A 23501-nucleotide genomic window follows, 5' to 3' on the forward strand; every position below is an offset into this window, starting at 1 on the left:
CTGGAGTCACGTATAACCATTCCCATTTGTTGGTAAAATAGTTTTCCTTGAGGGCGAGCTTTGTTAAAAAGAACAGAATGCTGCAGGCATATTTTAAATGGCTGCTTTTCTCTTCTCCTTGCTGGAAGCATGAAATCTTTTTTCTTTCTTTTTTCCCCTACCTTCAGTCCTTTTCTTTTTTCTTTCTTCTTTCTTTCTTTCTTTCTTTCTTTCTTTCTTTCTTTCTTTCTTTCTTTCTTTCTTTCTTTCTTTCTTTCTTCTTTCTTTCTCTCTCTCTCTCTCTCTTTCTTTCTCTTTCTTTCTTTCTTCTTTCTTTCCTTTCTTTCTTTCTTCCTCTTTCTTTCTTAAAGAAAGAATAAATTCTAGGGGTTTTTTAATGTTTGAATGACAGAACACACAAAACCAGGCAGAGAAGTTCCCAAGGAAATGATGGTTACATTTCATTGTTATTTGCCCTTTGGTCCTTTGTCTTCTAAGCATTTATTATAGTTTCTTATAAATATATTAAACATTTGTTTTTATGACAAATGCAATCCAAGTGTAAATAAATAAGTGTATTATCTTTTAACATCTGCCCTCCCCCCCCCCCCCCCCCATGTTCCTTTAAATAGAAAATGAGTTCAGAGTCTCCTTAGAGCCTATTTGGCCATAGCTGTCCCACCTATGGTTTTAAAAACAGGGTGTAACTTATCTTCTCTGATTCCTTCTTGAACTACAGCTCATTCTGTTAAAGAGATCCTGGGAAAGAAGTCCTATTGATATTCTTGATAGTCTCCAAAAGGGAAGGATAATTACTGGCCTGAAGGTTCTTCAGCAAACTGGGAAATTGTGCAGAGGCCATTCTTGTCAACAAGATACTAGCTCCTTCAATCAAGGCTAGGTGAAAGCCACCCATCGTGGCTGACTCAACCATGGTCACTGGTCCATTTCTAGCTGCCACTTGTGATGGAGTGCCAGGAATCTTCTTTCCCTCAGACTTGAACCATACAGTAGTCATTCATGGAAAATAAACTTCCCCAAACAGCAAAGCGACCTCCCAACTGCAGAGCCCTGCACTCCCTCACAGTCTGTGGTTTACTCCCACTGGAGAAATGCAAAAACCTTTGATTGCTTGAGAGATCCTACCACCTGTGGTACCCATCCTAAAGGCCCCACCACAAACATCTGCAGTTTGCCAAGGGCAGGGCTCTTGCGCACATTCCTCCATCTTTACTCCACCTGTGCGAGAGATCTTTTTCTTTCTTGCTTGCTTGCTTTTTTTTTTTTTTTTAATATTTTATTTATTTATTCATGAGAGACACAGGGGGAGAGAGAGAGAGAGAGAGAGAGAGAGAGAGAGAGGCAGAGACACAGGCAGAGGGAGAAGCAGGCTCCATGCAGGGAGCCCAACGCGGGACTCGATCCCGGGACTCCAGGATCATGCCCTGGGCCGATGGCAGGAGCCAAACCGCTGAGCCACCCAGGGATCCCTGAGAGATCTTTTTCTGACCTTTACCATGAGAACTTGGTAGGGCTCCTGTTAGTAAAACTCACAAAACTGTGGTGGTCTCCTAAGACTGGGCACCCTGGAGCTTTTAACTCTCAAACTTGCTTATTCTGAGCCTCCAATAATATGTTAATTACAATCTAAGTTTTCTTCTTCAGGATTGGTTCCTGCAAATGTTTGTTTCTGGGCTTCTGATCTGGTCAGCTGTCCTTCTCTGTATCTATTTGCCTATCTCTCTAAATTTTGGGGCAGCAGTTTTCCCAATGGTCTTTGTTTTTTGATGGATCTGAGAAGAACTGTTCATTTTGTTTGTTTGGCTTTCTTCTTGTGAAGAAAACTTTCAAATTCCTTAAATGCCACACCAGACTTAACAAAAAAATTTACTGTTGAGAGGGATCCCTGGGTGGCTCAGTGGTTTAGCCCCTGCCTTTGGCCCAAGACATAATCCTGCAGTCCCAGGATTGAGTCCTGTGTGGGGCTCCCTGCATGGAGCCTGCTTTTCCCTCTGCCTGTGCCTCTGCCTCTCTCTCTCTCTCTCTCTCTGTGTCTCTCATGAATAAATAGAATCTTTAAAAAATTTTTTACTGTTGAGTTTTGAGAGTTTATAAATTCTAGATGCTAGTCCTTTGTCAAATACGGGGCTTGCAAATATTTTCTCCTAGCCTACAGCTTATATCCTCTTTACATGTACTTTTGGAGCAAAAGTTCTTAATTCTGGTGAGGTCCAATTTATTTTTATTTTTATGAGGTCCAATTTTTTCCTTTTATAGATCATGCTTTTAATGTCAAATATAAGAATTTTATACCTATCCTTAGACCCTAAAGATCTTTACCTGTTTTGGGTTTTATGGTTTAAAATTTACATTTAAGTCCATGATCCATTTTGAATTAATTTTTGTATAAGATGAGTAGTTTAGGTTGAAGTTCTACTTTTCCCTTTGGATGTCTAAATGCTCCAGTACTGTTTTGTAGAAAAGACTACCCTATCTCTATTGAATTCCTTTTGCACCTTTGTTGAAAATTAGTTGACCATATTTGTGTAGGTCTACTCTGTTCCACTGGCCTATTTGTCCATCTTTCCACCAATATCACACTGTCTTGATTGCTGTAGTTATATAATAAGTCTTAATATTGGATAGAGTGTTCCCTCTCGTTTTATTCTTTGTCAAAATTGTTTTAGCAATTCTATGGCCTCTGCCGTTTCATGTATTTTTGAAGAAGTTTGTCTATGTCTACAAAAGTCCTTCCTGCAATTTTGGTTGGGATTGCATTAAACCTATATATCAATTTGGGAAGAGATGACATTTTACTATGTCGAGTCTTCCAATCCATGAACACTACATCTCTCTCCATTTATTTATGTCTTATTTGATTTCTTTCATCAGAATTTCATCAACATTTTATAATTTTTAGAATACATATCTAATGCAAGTTTCATTAGATTTTTATCTATTTAAATTCATTTGGAGTAATTATAAATGGTACTGCTTTTAACTATATTTTCTATATATTTATAGCGTATACAAGTGCAAATGACTTTTGTGTCTTGATCTTGTATCCTGTGACCCTGCAAAATTCAGTTATTACTTCTAGGAGAGTTTTTAAAATTTTTGTTTTGTTTTGTTTTTAGGTTCCTTGAAATTTTCTATGTGGACAGTCATGTCATTTGCAAATAGTTTTATTTCTTTTTCAATCTGGCTATCTTTTAAATTTTTTTTCTTGCCCTGTCCCAGTGACTACATCCTATGGTAGCATGATGAACAAGAGGAGTGAGAGCAGACATCCTTGCTTTGTTCCTCATCTTAGGAAAAAGAAATCTTTCATCATTAAGTATGATGTTAGCTGTAGACGTTTTTGTAGATATTGAGATAATTTTCTTCTAATTTGCTGAATTTCAAAATATACAAATTTGGTGTTAAATTTTGTCAAATGTTTTTGTGTCAATTGATATATTGTGATTTTCCACTTTTACCTTGTTGATTGATACAGTAGATTCCATTGATTGATTTTCAAATGTTAAACTACTCATATCTGGAAAATAATTCTACTTGGTTATACCGTATAATTCTTTTTATACACTGTTGGATTTGGCTTGTTAATTCTTTTGTTTTTGGTCTCTAAATTCATAAGAGGTATTGGCCAGTAATACTGTTTTTGTATTGGCTTTGTTTGTTTCCCTTATCAGGGTAATGCTGGCCTCATAAATGAATTCAAAGTATTCCCTTCTTTCTATTTTCTGGAAGACATGATTGGTGTTAATTTTTCATTCAATGTTTGTTATTCTCCAGTGAAACCATCTAGGACTAGAGATTTTTCTTTAAGAGCTTGTGTATGTATTTATTTATCATTATTTTCAGGAGCTTTTAAATTGTGAGTTCAATATATTTAATGATTATAAGAATGTTCAGATTATTTGATCTTGGTTGAAGTTTGGTAATTTATGGTTTTTGAGGAATTTTTCCATCTAAGTTGCCAAATTTATGAATGTAAAAATTACTTGGGAGTATTCCATTTAATGACTACAGAATCTATGAAGATATCCTGTTTTAGTTCTGATACTGGTAATTTATGTTCTTTTTAAAACAATTTTTGCCATTAGTCTCAATAGAGGTTTATCAATTCTATTAATTTTTCCAATGAACTTGTTTTATTGATTTTCTCTATTGTTTTCCTATATTCAATCTTACAGATTTCTATTCTAATCCTTCTCACTTATTTTCTTCTGCTCCTCTTGGGTTTATTTTGTTCTTTTTCTATTTTCTTGAAATAGGAGTTAGCTTTTATGATGTAAGCACTCAGTGTTACGAATTTTTCTCAATACTGCCTTATCAGTATCCGACATATTTTTTTGATAGGCATTTTCATTTAGTTCTAGGATTTAGAAAAATTTCCTTTGAACTATCCCTTTAGACCAATAGGTTATTTAGAAGTGTGTTTTTTGGTTTCCAAGTGTTTGCAGATTTTCCTGTTACCTTTGTTATTGATTCCTAGTTTGATGCATTGTGCACAGAAAAATACTCTGCATAATTTTAGTTCTTTTAAAATACTTATTTTTCAAATGGTTTTAATTTATGTTCCATGGGCAGTTGCAGAAAATGTGTATTTTGCTGGTTGGATGAAGTGTTCTATAAATCCCGATTATAACTTTTTGGTTCATGGCATTGATGAGTTCTTTCTCATTGCTGGTGTTGTCTAGTTGCTCTATCAATTGTTGAGAGAGGAGCACTGAAGTCTTCAACTGTTTTTATTTCTGCTTTTAGTTATATCAGCTTTTGCTTTATACATTTTGAAGCTTTGTTGTTTGTGCATACATGTTTTAGGCTTATGATGTCTTCTTGGTGGATTAAGCCTTTATCGTTATATAATGTTCCTTTCTATCTCTGGTAATTTTTTTTGCTCTGAAGTCTACCTTATCCAATTTTAATATAGCCACCCTTGCTTTCTTTTGATCAGTGTTTGCATGGTATATCTTTTTTATCCTTTTACTTTCAGCCTACATGTGTCATTGAATTTGAAGTAAGTTTCTTATAGATACGATTCAGCTAGGTAGTTTTTTTTTCTTTTTTTTTTTTTTAATCCATTCTGTCAGCCTTTGTCTTTTGATTGGTATATGTAGGTCATTTGTCGTCAAAGTCATTGTTTACATGTTAGACCCAAAGTATGCCATTTTGTTGTTTTTGTTTTCTTTTTGTTGAGGTTTCTCCCCCCACCCCTTTCTGGTTCTTGTCCCTCTTTTTTTTTTTTTTTTTTTAAAGATTTTATTTATTTATTCATGAGAGAGAGAGAGAAAGAGGCAGAGACACAGGCAGAGGGAGAAGCAGACTCCAAAGGGAGGGAGCCCAATGTGGGACTCGATCCCGGGTCTCCAGGATTAGGCCCTGGGCTGAAGGTAGTGCTAAACCGCTGGGCCACTGAAGCTGCCCTGTTCCTCTCTTTTCATTTGCCTTCTTAATGGATTAAACATTTTTTAAGATTTTATCATGATTTACTTAAGGCGTTTTATCAAAATACACTTTCCAAATACATAGTTTCTGTAGTTTCTCTAAGTATTATAATATCACATGTTGTATCCCATTTCATTAGAATCTTAATATTCTGCCACTTTGAGTGAAGTATAAGAACATTTCCTTCCCAGTTTTTATTTTTCCCACTTTTAAATATTATTCTTTTATCAAATGATGCTCTAATTTTTGTTTCAAGCATTAAATATGACTTACAGACTCATGAGAAGAGTCTATCATTAAGTAATCTTATTTTTGCTTTTTGTTGTCCTTTCTTCCTTCCCGAAGCTCCAAATTTCCTTCTTTTAGGATTTACTTTTTGTTTAAAGAACTTTCCGTAGCTAACCTTTATTTATTTATTTTGAAAGATTTTATTTATTTATTCATGAGAGACACAGAGAGAGGCAGGGGGGAGAGGCAGAGACACAGGCAGAGGGAGAAGCAGGCTCCATGCAGGAACCCTGATGTAGGACTCAATCCCGGAACTCCAGGATCACACCCTGGGCTGAAGGTGGTGCTAAACTGCTGAGCCACCCGGGCTGCCGCATAGCTAAACTTTAAATAGTATACCTGTTAGTGACAAATTCTTAAAAATTTCCTTTCATTTGAGAATGTCCTTATTTCCCTTTAATTCATGAAGGATAGTTTTACTGGATGTGGAATTCCCGGCTCACAGTTCTTTCAGCATTTGCAAAATGTGCTATGTTCTTCTGGTCTCTGTGGTTTTAAATGATAAATCTGAAAACTGGTGTTCCCTTATAGGTAAGGTATCATTTCTGTCTGCTTTCAAGACCCTTTCTCTTTGTCTTTGGTTTCTAAACAACTAGTTAAGATGTATTTTTCACTTTTACCTAGTTTGGGTTTTCACTCAGCCTCTTGAATGTGCAGACTTGTGTCTTTCATCAAATTTGAGCCATTTTCAGCCACCATTTCCCTGAATATTGTTTCAGCTTTACTCTCTCCCTTTTTGGAACTCTAATGATACAAATATTGGATCTTTTGTTATTTCCCCACTAGTCTTGGCCTACATTCCGGGGTTGTGGGCCCACAGACCATTTAATTTTCAGAGACTCTATGGTGCTATTTTGATCTGTTCTCAGTCAGAGAAGCCTCTGTCCCACAGGCCTTAGATCCCCTTGGCTCAGTGCTTTGTGTGGTAGAAGAGGCCTCATGTCTATGCCATCTGGCTGTCTGTGTCTTTGTGTGGGAGAAGAGAGCCTTACACCTGCTGGGGCAAAGATGTTTCCCAGATTAAGCAGTTTGCTTTGACTTGGTTCTTCTTTCTGTTGTTGCCTGGCCATTCTGTTATCTCCCAGTGGGGAAGAGGGGAGTTTCAGGCCTACCAGGAAAGGATAACTCTCCCCTTGGCCATTTATTATTAGTGCGGCATTCATCTATCCCACTTGGTGGTGGTATCTAGCTGACCTAAAGGTGTCAGAAGGACTCTGACTGATTGGGGGGTAAATGAGCATATCTGGGCTGTCTTCTGTTGATAGGTTGAGAAGGGTCAGGCCCGAGTCTCCTGTTTCTATTGGATGAGGGGATGTAAGATGCTGTTATTGTACTGTTTCTCCAGTCCTAGAGTTCTGAACCAATTTGCCTTCCTCTTAATACCATTTAGAGTATCTTCCTTGTATTATTCTTAGGATTTGTAGTTGTACTTAGTGGGGAGGAGAAGGGAGACACAAGTCTATACCATTTTCTCTGGAACAAATTTTCAGTCTAATTGTTTTTATATTTCTTGTAGCTTTTTGAATTATTTCCAATACTGGGTTATTATTATTATTTTTTGTAGTAGAGATATCTAGCTGTTTCTGTAACTTTAGAGTTTGGATTGGTCCTAATGTATATAATTTTTATCCGCTTTATTATGAAGTTTTATTATCATCCCTATTTTAAGGTGAAAGGCTGAGAAAAAAGAGCCTCGGGTCAGAATGAGGCTCCAATTGAATATACCCACCATATAGGGCTATTGTGAGCATTAAATGAAATAATACATATAATGCATCATTTACCAGAGCATGTAGACAATAGTAAGTGCCTACTGAATATTAATGTTTATTTTCTTCTACACATCACAATTTTTTTCCATGGTTGTTTAGAGTTCCTGGGGACAGAAACAATCTTTTGTTACCTTGTATCCCTAGAGTCTAGAACAGTACCTGGTAATAAAAATTGAACTGCCTGAATAGCATTTGTATCATTTGTGTAACACCTTCATCTCTCCCTAACCCATGCTCTAGCACTCTTGTTTTCTTTGAACAACTTGTGATTTCAGTTTCTTGCTTGAATTAGCTCATCTATAGCTATCCTCCTTCTCTATTCATTTGCTGTGCCTTCAAGCAGTAAGCTTCTCTGTATTCATGTATTTTGGTAATTCTGCTTCTCAGTCATCTCATTCTTACAAAGATATAAAATGTTTTCTTTCCTCCTGAAAATCCTAGGCAACAGCACAGTCTCTGACCAGTATGAATAATTCTTTATTATACATTTTACTTGTGCAGAAATGGGTATACTTCCTAAGTACATGTTTGTAGCCAACTTACTCACTCTTTATAGCAAGATCAAGATGCTGCAAGAAGTTCTAAATTTAATTCCAAGTTACTGTAATTTAAAATCAAACCTATATGTAAATAATATTTAAATCTTAATGTCTCAGAAACCTGCACTTTATATTGCTATGTAAAATAAAATCAAACTCCAGAAAATGTATTTACTTAACCCTAACAAATAGGTTGGGAAAATACTTTGAATTATCTAAATATGTATGTATGTTCTAGCGCATGATGCACAATGAGAACATGTACTGTGCAAAGTTAGAACAAGGTACATCCAATACTATCCTCTGTGTATGCTTTCTTGGGACTTCAAAATTTTCCCAATTACACACCTTCTGCCAATTCTACTATACAACTGACATTATGCAGAACTGAAACTCAAGGAGTTCGCTGTATTTTAAAAAGCCCACAAACAATAAAGATGAAGGATTTATACTCACAGGTGGCTCAGAAAATGAATAGGACTCATACTTGGGGCAGACAGCACAGAACTCAAGAGAACTCTTCCTTTCAGCAGGAAGCTTAGCTTATGAGATATCCTGATAACCAGAATAGATATTAAAGAAAGTTAACATTTTACCTAAGTTTATTATTCAATCTTTTTCTTTGTATTGAAATACGCAGTTTTCAAAGAATTCCTCTCAAGCCATTAAAACATGATCGGGTAGGAAAATATCAGTGAAACACTACCATAATTTTGATTAAGATATATAATATTCTTAGAGTTTCTTTTCCACAGACAAAATATGCCAGTGGTTCAAGGATACATTAGATCCTTTCAGTTCAATGTCATGCCATGAAAGGTAGAAAAATACAATGTGAGATAATTCCTTGAATCCAATGTTTTTAGTCAACTGAGACCTTTTTCAAAGCAAAATTATTTTTGTATTTCTGTAAAACTTAGATATTAACATCAGTGTCTCTGTACATTGCCCAAATATAATCAGTGACATTTCTGACAGTGGAGTTGGTAATCTTCAGTATTCCATTACAGCAAATCACTTTTTTTTTTGGGTGGGGTGGGGGGAGACTAAGGTAGTTTATATTTTTGAATTTCTTTGCAATGGTAGTTAAACTTACACAGAATGAACCTCAGTGAATGTTGAGAAGGCAAAGATGCAGCAGCCATGAAAAACTAGTAACATTTAGTAAGTTTATATGATTTTAGAAATACTGATGTGTTGGAGTATCTGAATCCAAACATCCTGGATGTGTCCAGGGTCAAATGGGTACTCTGGTTGGAATGGTTCAAATTTAGAAAAGAAAATCTCACACAATCAACCAAACTGAGTTAATGGTTCTCTGGGTATGAAAACATAGACTATATCTGATTCTAGGAGCAAAATGAAATTGTAATGCCTAAGAAAATGAAGATTATGTGTCTAAAGCAGGACTTGTTTGGTAAATGATAAGATTAGGAAAATAACAAAAGAAAGAAAACCCTATTTTTCTAGAAAGACTGACCATGGTCTGTAACTAAAAGTCCAAAGTTCCAATTCAATATTAAATACATGTTATAAAATTTCCAAAGTTAAGAAGAAATTGGGTTCATTAACTAAAACAACTCTACAAAAGGGCAATATTGCTCTGATGGGATTTTTAACTCTACAGAATTTTTTTTTTATTTAATAGACAGCATGGACTTCATACATATCCATTATCAGTGCTTTGAAAACCAAACAACTTTAAAAGTTAGCAGCAGTTTCTGCAAGTACAAAAATACACATTTATTACATTACATATGGTAGTAAAATTTGTCAAGATATATTATACAAACTCAAAGCATTTTAGATAAAGCATCAGTCTAATATATTATAGATTGACAGAGTATAATAAAATGACATGTAGTCCGTCTTCCAATCATACAATATAATACTTTACAGCAATATTAACAAACTATTCACATTAAGTATTACAGGAGTATCTAAGGGAACACAAAGAATAGGAATGGTTATGGAAAACTTCAGTATCTATTTTCTTCTATGCTTCAAATTGGGGTGGATAATATTCTACCCACCCATATGAAAGGAAAAAGGATAGAGCTATTATTTTGTTAAGTGGAAAATGAGTTTCTTCCAGACACTCGAAGCCGTAATTACTTTTATTCACATCTTGCAGTTCCGACAGTAGTATGCCCTAAGGGTAAGGGGAGTGAATCCCTGTTGCCTTTATATATTATACCACAAAAGATGCATATGGACACTCAGGAGTCTAAATACAGGGGTGGCTGTTTATAAGGTAAAATCTACTTCACATCTGTGACTGAGATGGCCAGTGTCATGAAGGAGCTCTTTGGATACAGAGTTCTGAAAGTTAATTACAATGCTTAGGGCCAACAGGGCCATGTCCCATAGAGGTAGGTAGCACCTATAGCTAATACTGAAATGACCTCTACTTTATAGAAAACATTATTTTTTTTCCTATAACTGAAAAATGCAATTTTTAGGACAACAGGGAAAGAACATTTGACATGAAAGTTTCCTAGTAGCTAAGAAAAATAATTTGGCATCAGTTAATTTCTGGGAGAAAGGTCCATCTGATGGTGAACTAAAGAGGCCAAATGGATTCTGAGCAACTTCTTATAAATAAGTAGTTAAAACGAAGGAAGATGCACATCCATTCCTGATTCTATCCCTTTCTACTGGCTGGCAAGGCCTAATAATCCATGGAGATAATCCCAGGGATGTACTGGTATAATCTTTAAGGCAAGAGAGTGGAGAAGTATTCATGGATATGAGATAAACTAATGGGATATAAACCATGAATCATTTGGGACAAAAATGTGTAAAACTTCTGGAGATGAGAAAATCCAAAGCCAATGACTGTCTGAGAAGACCTCCTGCTTCTATGGTGGGTGTTCCATTCTATGACTGTTATAACCTGCCAACTTTAAAATTACTCTCTCAACTGCCAATGACAATCAGAAAAGGGATGATTTATCAGTAAATTTTTTTTTATGCTGGCTAATCTAAGAGGCAGGGCTCTAGAAAAACATTTTTCAGCAAAGAGAAGCCATGCTTTGATCACATGTTGGCAACAGCGTCCTATAACAAAGAAAGGACTGGTGTTGCAATCTTTCCCTCCACACTAGGATAGCGAATGCTGTAAGGAGGTCACTCTCTAACAAGACAAAGTGTAGTCCTGGAGAATGTTCCTAACACAGGCAACTTTGGAAAGGATACTGAAATGAGAAACCATTTCCTTCTTTCTCCTCACAGCTCTATGTCCTGGAGCCTTTGCAAAGCAGTGGAACACCAGTGAAAAAACAAATCAATGAACACAACCACCAAATAAAATATGGTACTCATGGCTCTTGAATCATTCTATTTATTCCATTCTAGCTCCATCGATGGGCTGATTCCTGGAATCTTCCTGTGAGGGCATGTGACTAGAGAATGTCACAGAAATGCCTACTGGCTTGGATTCAGGGAAACTTTTCACATGATTTCCCTCATTACTGGACATGCTTTCTTTTTTACTACTTTGATTAGTGGCATGTTTCTTGCTTAGTTATTAAAAACATTCTGTGGAATGTGGATGTTTCTCTGTACCCTCCCCCTCTTGCCACAATCCTTATTCTTCACTTATGATATCCTGACCTCCTCAGGATACTAATCTCATGTAGGACATGTTTCCTCTACCCAGAATATGTTTTCTCTGGCCCTCTGCTAGTATCTCTAAAAAGACACTATAGGACCAATCCCATGCTCTATATAAGGAAAAGCCTCCCAAACAGGTGGTGAAATTTTTTAGTCTAAACTTTTTGCCAAATGGTCTCAATAGAGAGAATTCTTCTGTTGTCCTAAGTATTAGCAGTGATTATCCTTATGCTACCCATCCCATGTATTTATACAAAGGGGTCATAATAATCTTGTCTCTATGTCATTATTAGCAGTTTCTGTTCTTGCAGACATCAGATTCTTAGACTTGTTTCTGTTCTTGCACACATCACATCACATGTGGTTAAATGTCTTTGGCTAAATGTTGGTCCCCAGGATCAGAAACCATTGTAGGCCCCAAGTTTGGGCTGGATACATCATCCACAGACAAAGAGCTGGGGGAGGATCTTCTACAAGACAGAGAACCAGGAGAGCACTGCTCGTTATTCTCTTCATCCTTGTGTGACTTCACACAAAGCTTGAGTCCATCCTCCACGAGGCTGAATGGAGAGCTACAGTGTCTCTCTGAGTCCTGGCTGGGGTAAGAACTGTACCACTGGGCTGTTTGCACAGTTCCAAGCTCTTCAGGCGCCCTCTGAAGCATGTCTTTCTGTCTCTCTGGTAGTGGGCTGGCTTCTGAAATACCAGGAGCATGTGGAGGTTGCTCCGTGGGCCCTTTTAGAGAAATGACTTTCTTCTCCTCTGGTCTGCATACCCTTGTCTTCTTTTTGAGGGACCAGTTTTTCAAACTGGCCACACCATTTCTCAACCATGTGCTTGGGTGAAGAGTTACAGAATGTATTTGTGAATGCCATTCTACAGTATCCTTTTTCATATAAGCCAGGTGGCTGCTGGCCTGCCCTGATGAGGGACCAGGAGTTGCAGAAATGAGGCTAGAATTGCTAAAATCAGAAGAAAGCTCTTCCTGTTTTCTTTGAGCTTGAAAAGTGCAATCTATTGGAGAGGAAGTTTCAGTGGGGGTAAACACAGAGTGCTCAGAAATCTGAGAAAAAGCGCTGTCTTGGGAGCTCACCGATGAGCCAGATGGGGAAGTGCCTGGGGAGGACAAGCTGGAATAGCTAGTCCTTGGGCAGAGGTTTAATCTTGGGGGTAAACCCTTCTCAGGGTTCTGGTTTGTGCCACTACTCTTGCCCACCTCAATCCCCATGACCAAACTCTGATTAATGAGCTTTTGCCCCTCCATCTGCAATGACTTGTGCCGCTTGAGATAATCTTCCTCTCCATGAAAGAGACCAGCTTCATAGCTTGTTTTATGCTGTTTCTTTGAGTAAATTCCCCTGAGATAGGTCAGTTTGCAGTGCTGGTCATCCATGTTGGGCTCTGAGCAGCGCCGGTGCCTCCTTGAACCTTTGATGGCATCTGCTGCATGTGGTGGGGAGTATCCAGATGTATCTGCACCAAAAGGTTGGTTCCTGGGATGGTCCTGTGAGGACATGTGACTATAAGATGCCACAGAAATGGCCACCGGCTTGGATTTAGAAAAAAGTTTCATATGATTTCCTTCACCACCAGATAAACTTTTCTTCTTAACATTTTTATTAGTGGCATTTTTCTTGTTATCAGTGCCTGCGACTAAACTCTGTTTAAAATACGTCTTACCCTCTTCCTGGAGGGGTTGATTCTGCTTCAGATAATCTTCATCTTTTTGTGAGAGAATTGCATCACAGCTGGACTTGCGTAGCTTTTTCTGATAAAATTCCCTGAGATAGGAAAGCTTAGAATCTAAATAATCAATGCTGGGCTCTGAGCAGCGTCGGTGTCGCCTCAGGCTTTTGGGAACATCTGCTGCAGCTGTGGACAGGTAGCTGGGTGTGCTCATGCCAGACGGGGCCCTGGCATGATCTCGTAGTGGGACCTTTGTGTACACTACTGCAATGTTCACTGGCTTGGATTCAAGAGGCCTTTCCATTTGAATGTCTTCATCTTTAGAACGGTCCAAGTCAAAGTCGCTCAGGGTTAAAAGGCCTTCCACCTCAGGCTGGTCAAGGTCATAGTCACTGAGGGTTAATACAGAGTCCATGCTTCTGCTACCCTGACCAAGTTTCTTTACCAAGTCACTACAAGGAGCATCGACATCCTCATTTAGCTCATTTTCCAAGCTGTCATAGGAGGAGTCATTCAGTTGGAAGCAAGAGATATCTGTCAAAAAAGATCAAACCACAATTAACATTTTTACTTACCAAAAATACATTCTGCCTTACAAAAAAAAAATCTATGGTACTTAGTTTCATTTTCTTCTTATATGGATTGTTCAGATTCCTACTCTTAAGAAAGGATCTTTCAGTCTTCCCAGAATAAAAAGAATATGTTGGATTATACTGAATTTATCTCAGTTCCCGAAGAAATAGGCTTTCTTAATTAAGATCTCCTCAAGGCAATGAGGACATGTTGTTAGTACCAAGAAATGGTACAAAATACAAAGGAATGAATGTCAGGTATATGCAGGTTCATGCCTGTAGGTGAGCGCACATGGTTTGGTCTCAGAGAAACCATTTATTAACCAACATTCTTCAATGTTCACTACTTCATTTAATCTTCCCAACAACTATAAAAGTTAGACATTATGGCTATCCAGATTTATAGATGAAGATACTGACGTTCAGTGGCACAGAATAACTGGTCAAAGGTAACATAACTAGTAACTGGTGGTCTTGGAATTCATATTCTGGAAGGTTGAATGGTTTCAACCACCCCCCGCCGCCCCAGCCCCCCAGCGCTAGCTGTTCCTAAACTGTCCACAGCATGCTGAAGTGTCTCAGGGGCCACTTGGAGGAAGAATGGGGAGAAGACCAGGCCCACCTCTACCCCTTCAGGGACTTTCTACCATAGTTTCAGCCACAGCAATTCTACATACATGTTAGGGACCCTTGTAAAGGGTTATTTACAAAAAGGTTAGAAACATACCATATGATGCTTCTGAAGTTCTGGACCTCATTTTATAAATTTCTTAACCCAACCACAATGTTAATATGACCTGACCTACTAGTAGGTCATCCAAGGAAGAGCAGAAACCCTAGGCTCACTGACCGAAGTCAGAGGCTTCCTTTGTGGAGCTGCAGCAGGCCCCAGGACACTGTCCCAACATTTTCACAGACATATGTCTGTTTCTCACAAAAAAAAAAAAAACAATCCAGTTATTCACAATACCTGAGGCATTCTCTCTAGTATCACATCTCACTGAAACCTGTCCCAAGAGGGAAGTGATTTCTTCTCCAAATATCCTACAGCAATTTTCAATGAGAAATTGTATAAGCAAAGAAACCTGCACAAAAAAGGACAAAAACAAAGTGCTATTTTTCATATGACGTGCTTATAAATCAAATTTCATATAGAATCCTGAGAAAAATTCATGTCTGCTTTAAAAATATATAAAACAGTTCCCTCTAAAAAAACTACGCCACTTGCAAGAGTAGTTTGGATATAGAGATGAATTTTAATTGATGGACTAAAGTTCTTTGTGCCCTTAGCTCAATGTTAACGCTTTCATACTAATGCTCTATCTTTAAAATGAGGGTAACCGTGGTGTCTGGGTGGCTCATTTTGCTAAGCTTCCAACTCTTTATTTAGGCTCAGGTCATGATCTCAGGGTCGTGAGACTGAGCCTCACATTGGGCTCCTCACCCAGCATGGAGTCTGCTTGAGATTCTCTTTCTCTCTATGTCCCTCCCCCGCTCTCTCAATAAATAAATAAAATCTATTAAAAAAATGAAATAAAATTAGGGTAAAGTATTCTCTTTAGGGCATTTGGGGTAAGTAAACAAATAAACTTTCTTATTAAAATTCATGAAGTATCATTTAGATAAAGATTTATGAAATGTATTTCATATGGAAAGGCAGTTGTCTGTCATAAGCATGGGAAGTGGGCAGCATCCGCTGTGGGTTTCCTGTGAAGCAGTGAGACAGCTAGAGAGAAAACTTGCATTTGCCTCACTGGTTTCCACCTATGGGATTCTTTCCCTTGGGCTCCCTGGAGGAGCCTGCGGAAGAGGTAAAATGTTATGAGGGGGCTCTGGGCCTCCAATGGGTTGTGCTGGAAGCCTTCCTTAGTCTCTTTACAATAGAAGTTGAGGTGGAGGAACAGGCAGTGTGTTGGAGCAATGGGAACTAACATCCCTAAGCCCCGTATTAACTACTAGGCACTGGAGGGGTGTGAGTTCAAGTAACTCCTGTGTGAACTAGGTATCATCACCACCTCTATTTTTGAGATGAGGAAACGGGATCAACAGAACTGATTTTATTTTAGACTGTGTGTCTGGAAGTGGCGGGGCTGAAGAATGAACCTTGGCTTGTCTAAATCCCAAGTCCTTTTTTTAAAAAAAATTAATCCTATCAACTTCTTTCTTATAACTCTAAGGTTTAAGTCAGTCATAGTGTTTTGCCTCAAGGTTAAAAAGAAGTAACCCAACTGCTATCATTGCTTTGCTCAAGAAATTACCTTTCCATAATCTACCAGGATAGGATAAAACACTCAGTACATTCAAATGTATAAGGAGGTGTATTTAAGTTATTTAAGAAAATGTCTTTCAGAATTAATACCCTGAATTTTAGGTTCAAAATGGGGACTCAGTCCCCCAGGGTATAAAAATGAAAAACTTCATTACCTTTTTTGTAAATTCATTTTCTAGTTCTGGGCTGGAGGAAGTAGGAGGCCAAAGAATGCTTGGAGCAATACACACCGCTAGATTAAATGCAGTCATCTGATTGGATGAGGAACGCTGCTCAATGTTGTGTAATAGCCCGAAAAGATACCTTAGCAGAACAACATTGGCTCTCGGAAGCTGGTCTAATAGCCTGAAGACAGAAAAATGCACTCTTTAAGAAAGACATTTCATAAAAACCTTGTGTAGATAGGCAACCCTTGTTTTGCAACCATGCAAAGCAAGGACTCAGTCCAGATATGCAAGTTTTAGTTAACATGGTACATGCAAAGCAGGGACTCCCTGTACAGAAAGAATAAAATATGTACTGGGGATTTAATGATTTATTTTGTACACTGTCTTCACAATCCAATGAGGATGTAAAAGAATGCAGAAAAATGGCTTGTAAAAAAAATGCCGCCTGAAATATTGACTTGAAATTAGTGCAATGTGTTTTTACTTAGGCAAATCTTGTAACATTTCAGAATATTCTCAACCAAGACCCCTAAAAAAGCTTTTTTGATGAAATTAAATAACAATTAAATTTTAGTGGTTCTTTATTTCCAAGTAGCAACACAGGAATTCTGTCTCTTGGTGAGAACCCAAACTTTAACTATTAAGACTATAAGGTCCATTCTGAGAGCTTACTTTCTGCTCTACCAGCTTCCAAGGTCAATTTTGTCCCAAATTTCTTTTCCTCACTGGTATTACTTTCCTACTTACTTACCTGTAAGTCCAGCTTATAATAGTACATTTCCTACTGTTCCTATTTTGTAATTGATAAAGGATTTTAAAATTAGTCATTGAAAATTATATTGACTACCATCCAGAAAAAAGATATATATGTTTATATTCATGGTTGTTTCTTTTCAATGAGAGTCTGCAACCTGGGAGGGAAAATAAGGTATTCTGACTCTTGCTGCATAAATAGCTTAGAGGCATTTCATCAGTGTGATGGGCTGACAATGAGTGTAGTTTTGTAAGGACAAGTTATAAAAGATATTGAAATCACCAAGACATTACTGAGTGTATTCTATGGAAAGTAAGGTGCTGGCTACTCTTCTGTGTTATCTGTAAGTAACTTATGGAAAGTAAGGAGCATACTCTTCTGTGTTATCTGATTCTATAGGGGCCCTATGACTTTGAGTTATTTTACAACTCTCTAAATTGTAGATTACTGATAGCACTATGCCTAACACCTGTCCATAGACTTTAAAATTCTGTCTGGTGGAGAGATACAGAATTTATTTGCTCCTCTTTCATGCTCCAGCAGAAAAAGCCAGTTTTGTATCTATATATAAATTCATTTCAGCATTTGATTCAACTGTGTAAGTTGTGGTAGTTTGAAATCTCCTTTGAACTAGAGTAAACTCTAACCGGTTCTCTAAAGATTTAAGTAAAAATTTTCACATGTGTTCATTTTATATTTGTATGAGTCTTAATCTTTTAATTTTTTAAAATCATCCTTTAACAAGTTTGTATGATACACAGTTTTACACAATGAGCAACAAAGCAGAGAAGCTTTGTTCTTTATCTCTGAATGGCTTCCACCAAACCATAATGGAAGCATAGATAGCATTTCTGGTATCTTCAACAGTTGTACATGTTCTACTGATAAAAGATGTCTATCAATAGCAGTGTATAAATAATAATTCATATCTGGAAGTTTTCAAGAAAAAAAAGGTACTAAATAAGCATATATAAATAAGTGATATTAGGATTCTTGGGTTTTCACAGAACTGGGAGTGTTACCTTTTGTTAATGGACACTTCTTTCCAATTCTCTTATAATGCAGGAAACAGTCAGGAATATGGGCAGTAAATTCTGCTAGCAACCTCCCTTTGCATGAAAATAGACAATGCGTTTTTTGTGATAAGACTGAGACTTTGCAATTCCCTTTTTTCTTGACACGTTTCAATAGTTAACTGCCTCACTGCGGTGCCCCCACAACACCTTCCTCCATGGCTCTTTACTAGTACTGGTTGTGCTACACTCGAATTCTTGGTTTATCTATCTACTCTATTAAGGGAGTGAGTTCCTTGAGGGAAGGGAATTGCCTGTGTATGATTACAGCTGCTGAATGAGATATATAAGGAGTTGTCTGGTTAGCTAATTATTTACCAAAATTAAGATCATAAATTGTAGATTGAGTCTACAGTATTATTAGTTTATTATTATTATTATATAATAACATTATTATATATTATTATTATATATTATATTTATTATTATTATTATTATTATTATTATTATGTTTCCGCTCCTAGAGAGTCAGATCTACAGGAGGTATACAATGGTCAAGTATCCCATGTTAATAAGATTAAGTAAAAACAATAATAACAATGATAACAGCTAGCATAAATCTATTTTTAAACTAGTCCTCATGGATGACTTTGATCATTACTTGAATCGACAAGCTTAGAAAATACTTTTTTTAAAAGTATTTTTGAGACATGACTAAATTAGAGTAATTACCTTTGAATCGTATTTATTCTCTCTTCATCATTTCCTTGATCCATGACACAGACCCACTGATCATAGAGATCTGATGAAAAAATACTTCCTGGAATATTTCGTAGAAAATCCTTACACAGAAGGAAAATAAATATTTTGTCATTATTCTCATGCTAAATATGCACTGGGAAAATCAAAAGGCAAACATTTCGTTGAAAAGTTAAGTCCTCCCTTTTTGGAGTACACGGAGCTTTGTGCCAACTCTCCATTGTCGCATACACATAGAGACACAGGCTTTGATTTTTTTTCTAACAAAAACCAGAGGAAAATTGGAATCTGGACTATAGTGAGCAAGATAAGGACAACGTGCTTGGGTTGGAATCTCATTTGTGTACATTTTAGCCAAGTAGTACAACATGGCAGGGTCTGGCAAACCAACTTAAAGTCCTTTTCTCCCCAGCTCTCAAATCACCAGTTCAAATAAATGTACTCAGACATCTGTGAAGTGGGTAATATGGTAGTCAGTCATCTGATCATTCTACACATACTTGTGCATACGTGCTATGTACTGTTTGAGGGGTGAGGGATGGAGAACTGTGTAAAACAAAGTCCTTGTTATTTTGGAACTTTACATTCCAAAATAATGTGGCATTGGTCAACAACTCCATGCACAGGTGGAGTTTCTCCTGGCATTCCCCTCATATATTTGGGGATGGGGGAGAAAGAATTCCAGGCTATGTATGGCTGGGCTCTGGAGCCTGGGAGAGCACCCACATGCCTGATGGACACTCAACAACACGTCCCAGGTACATTACCCTCTCTGGCCTCTGAGACCCCAGTCTGCTGAGACTGCTGATGGGGCTGAGTGTGGTGAAACCAGGCTATATAACAAATAGGATATGATCAAGGGTATTTGTTGTTTGACTTGTTTATAAAAAGCTTAAAAATAAATTAAATTTGGTCCTGGTCCTATATTCATTTCTGTTCTAGGCCAACTCTCTCTGTTGCTTTTGGCATCGTATTAAAAAGACCAGGCTTGCAGAGTCTGATCTCCACCTCAGTAAACATTATGCAGAAAAAACTCAATTTTGTGTCTAAGCACTGTACCCATGGTCTAGCAAGTTCCTGCTTACAACATGGAGACGGGTCAAAGTCTGTAATTGAGTAGTTTTAACTCTTGCTAGAAAACCAAGTCAGCAACTTTACCTATGTGCCTTATAAAAGGCAATACATAACATGTTTCTCTTGTGTCATTTTTGTATTACTAATAGGGAAGCTGTGGCATCTAATTGTTACACTTTGCTGATGAGGTATGCATCTTCCCTCTGAGAAGGATGAGCTCTTCCAGGTCAGGGACAGACCTACTACCTTCTTTGTAGACCTCAATGCCACACATGGTCCTAGACACAGCAGAGGTTATTACTGAACTCTTGCTATCGTTCACATGGCCACATATTGATAAGGAACAAGGGAAGGCCAACTAACATAACTGAGATTCTAAGATAATTTAAGACTCCTCTTTGTAGTCATGTCACCTATTATCATATATTTTTTTAGAGCAGTTAACAAGTAAGAAGAGATCACTTCAAAGTCTTTCTCTGTTCTATTATATCTTCTGTACAAATGTACCTGGATTCTTTAATTCAAATGTGTCATCACAAAAGTCATCTCCTTTTGGGTAAAGCTATTGAATTTTCATAATTCCAAACTAATTTTAGTTACTGCACCTACTTTAAAAGTCAGATTTAGAAGAGGCAAAATTTGTTATTTCAAAGTGGGGCAGTGACAATAGTTCCCTTCTTAAATCTCAGTGGAAAACATACTTATGATCTGTCTTGAAGAAAAACATCATTAAATCTTAAACCTACACTTGAAAGATAATAACTCGTAACATCTCAATGAACTCTCCACAGCTGGAATAACAAGTTACGAAATACAACCACCATCACAGCTGAGAAAGGATGTGAGAGCTGGTTCTGAATTACAATCACCAGCTCACAGTACTCAACTGACAGTCTCCTCCCCTCCCAGAGCAGAGACCAGGTCCTCAGCAGGACTCTCAAATTAATTTACAGGATTAAAAATGAACTTTTCCTCAAAGGTCCAATGGATCAAAGTCAAAGTGTCTCAAGTAATTTTCTTCTCATTACAGTTTAAAGAGTTAAGCTTGTATTTTATTTATTCATTCGTTCATTCATTCATTCATTCATTCTTCATTCATTCATTCATTCATGATAGACACAGAGAGAGAGATAGAGACACAGGCCGAGGGAGAAGCAGGCTCCATGCAGGGAGCCCGATGTGGGACTTGATTCCGGGTCTCCAGGATCACGCCCTGGGCCGAAGACAGGCACTTAAACCACTGAGCCATTCAGGCTGCCCAAGTTAAGCTTGTATTTAAGCAAAACCAGCATAAGTAAAAAATTAAAGGAAAACTTAAGTACCACTTCTAGATAGTCTTAAACACAAAAAAACAAAACAAACCAAAAGCTCAAAAACTTTTGGCAGAAAGTATCTTCTTTCCTGCAACCACTTGGAAGAAATGAGAGTAACACACGGTTACATGATTACAAAATTTCAATTACTTGGAACCCATTTACCCAGATTTTTCAATCATTTGTCTTTTACTTATTTGTATTTTTGTACCAGTGATATTTCTGCAATCTGAAATATAATTTGACTCCTCTAAGTCCCATATTTCTTGATAATAGCCTCAAAAATTTAATACAGAATTTTAAGTGTGGTTCTGTGAAGAATAGCATAGTAAGAACATTTTCTAAAATGTAAGCTTTAACTTTTTAAATTAAGAGATGGGAGAAAGCCTAAATATATGAAGAAAAAAAGAAAAATTCATTGTGCTTATATAGCCCACACATATATCTGGCTAGGCATACCATGCATATCTTTACTATATTTCAAGATGGAAGAGTAGTCACAAACCCTGTGCAAAATCGATTAGATAACCCTAACTCCGCTCTCCATTTCTGTGAGTGATACTTTACTGTAAAAGTCTACAGCAGGGGTTAAGAGCAGAGGTGGCTCATTTGCCAGGAAACATTTGATTATTCTTCAAGTCATGGAGTAAGATTCTGTAGGCAGCTGACCAGGAGGAGGGACATGGAAGGGTTGTCTTCACCACGTTTTCCTCCACTCCTGGCTCAGGTGGATCCCACCTGGGCTGGGAGATGGGAGCCTGAGTCAGGTCTACAGAAGCTATGGCTGCGGTTGAAGTATCTGCTAGAAGCTGGTTCTGACTTTAGGTTTTCAAAACACGGGAGGCATTTTCAAGAATGTGGGGAGGAAAACATTTCAGAAGAGCTGTAACTCAACTATGGATGGGGTAAAGGGTAAGAACCACAAAAAATGCCAAATGTGGTCAGGGTTTTATAAAAGACCCAGATGCTGGAGTCATTCCTATTTTGCTTTTACTTTAAAAAGGCACTGGGGTGCAGGGGAAGGCATGAGGATTGTACAAGGGAATGGAATTTTCAGTGGTCTCGGTTAGCAAGTTTTTGTTTTAGTCGTTAGGCAAATGTTTATTATGGTAAATTCTGTTTCAAAGTTGGATACAAGTTTATTCTTGAAAATCTGCCTTTATTAGGAAGGTAATGAGACTGTGAAGAAGACATCATAATCAGGATGTTTATTTTGGTAAATATGCTGTGTGTGTTTTCTTTTTATTTTTTATATGGGGTGGCAGAGTGAAGATGAAAAAATTTAAAAAGCATATCTGACATGCCATATCTCTGGCAGAGGCTTTTAAAGGCCAATGTTGGCTTTGTGAAGTGGGTTTTGTTGTTGTTTGTTTGTTTTTAACACTTTTTAGATTCTAAATCTATTAGGGTTCTTTGCAGCTGGGAAAAATGTTGTAATGAGAGAAACCAGTTGTCTTCTTCTAGAGCTACACTGTGGGAGTAGATGGAGGGAGAACCTTTCCTACCTTGAAGACAGATGCTATCACAAAAACAGATTCACAGTCTAGATGTACTTCAACTCCAGAATTCAGTTTCTCTTTTAGCTCTCTGCAGGATTTCACATTGGCCGATTGTCTGAAGATCCCTTTTGTGAGGGGTCCTTTTTGATTAAGAAAGAAAAGCATATCCTATAAGGAAGCAAAGGAAAAAACCAAAGTGGCACTTCACCCATACAAGCAGGGGAACACATACTCACCCTCTCTGACTGCCAGAGGTTAGGGCGTCCCTGGGAAAACACGGAAGGAGGGGCTACTAGAAGTTCTAAGCCAGTTTATGTTCTGGTGTCTCTAAATCTCTCTCCCCTTCTCATTTTTCCTAAATTCAACATCTAAACATTTCATTTAATGAAACTGTCTTTTGTTCAATGAACAGCCACTATAAAATCAACTTTCTCTGACTGCTTCAAACTCCCTGCAAACTTGTCTCCCTTCTTCCATTACTCCTCTTTTCCTATTATTCTCTTATTCAGACTCTTTCCCCCAAATATGGAAATACTCTTGCTGGACTCATTCTTCACTTGGCTCGTTTTTTTTTTTTTTTTTTTTTTTTTTATATATATGACTCCATACCTCATTCTACTTTCTGTATTTTTACTCCATTCTTTTAAAATCAGGCTAAAAAAAAAATCACCTCTTCAGGAAGCTTTCTCCACTCTACTGCATTGTGATCAATCTTTCATTTTGCTTTCTTTCTAGCAAAGAAATGTCCTCT

At 37.4% G+C, this 23501-nt stretch overlaps 1 protein-coding gene and 1 pseudogene across 6 annotated transcripts in view; both read right to left on the bottom strand.

The window, feature by feature from the left end:
* Nucleotides 1–624: 624 nt before the first annotated feature.
* LOC140625104 (mitochondrial import inner membrane translocase subunit Tim17-A pseudogene) lies at nt 625–1230 on the bottom strand (annotated as a pseudogene).
* Nucleotides 1231–9636: 8406 nt separating this feature from the next.
* Nucleotides 9637–23501, bottom strand: part of ARHGAP20 (Rho GTPase activating protein 20) — a 141096-nt gene continuing 127231 nt past the window's right edge. For all 6 annotated transcript variants that reach the window (XM_072821914.1, XM_072821910.1, XM_072821916.1 and 3 more), the window contains 5 exons: nt 22757–22918; nt 18838–18947; nt 16327–16516; nt 14873–14987; nt 9637–13864 (listed from right to left, as the gene is read on the bottom strand). In XM_072821914.1, coding sequence (XP_072678015.1) covers nt 12009–13864; nt 14873–14987; nt 16327–16516; nt 18838–18947; nt 22757–22918 — 2433 coding nt within the window. In that variant the 3' untranslated portion in view covers nt 9637–12008. The remainder of the gene's footprint in view (nt 13865–14872; nt 14988–16326; nt 16517–18837; nt 18948–22756; nt 22919–23501) is intronic.

This window comes from Canis lupus, chromosome 3, assembly GCF_048164855.1.
Source record: "Canis lupus baileyi chromosome 3, mCanLup2.hap1, whole genome shotgun sequence".
Classification (NCBI taxonomy): Eukaryota; Metazoa; Chordata; class Mammalia; order Carnivora; family Canidae; genus Canis; species Canis lupus.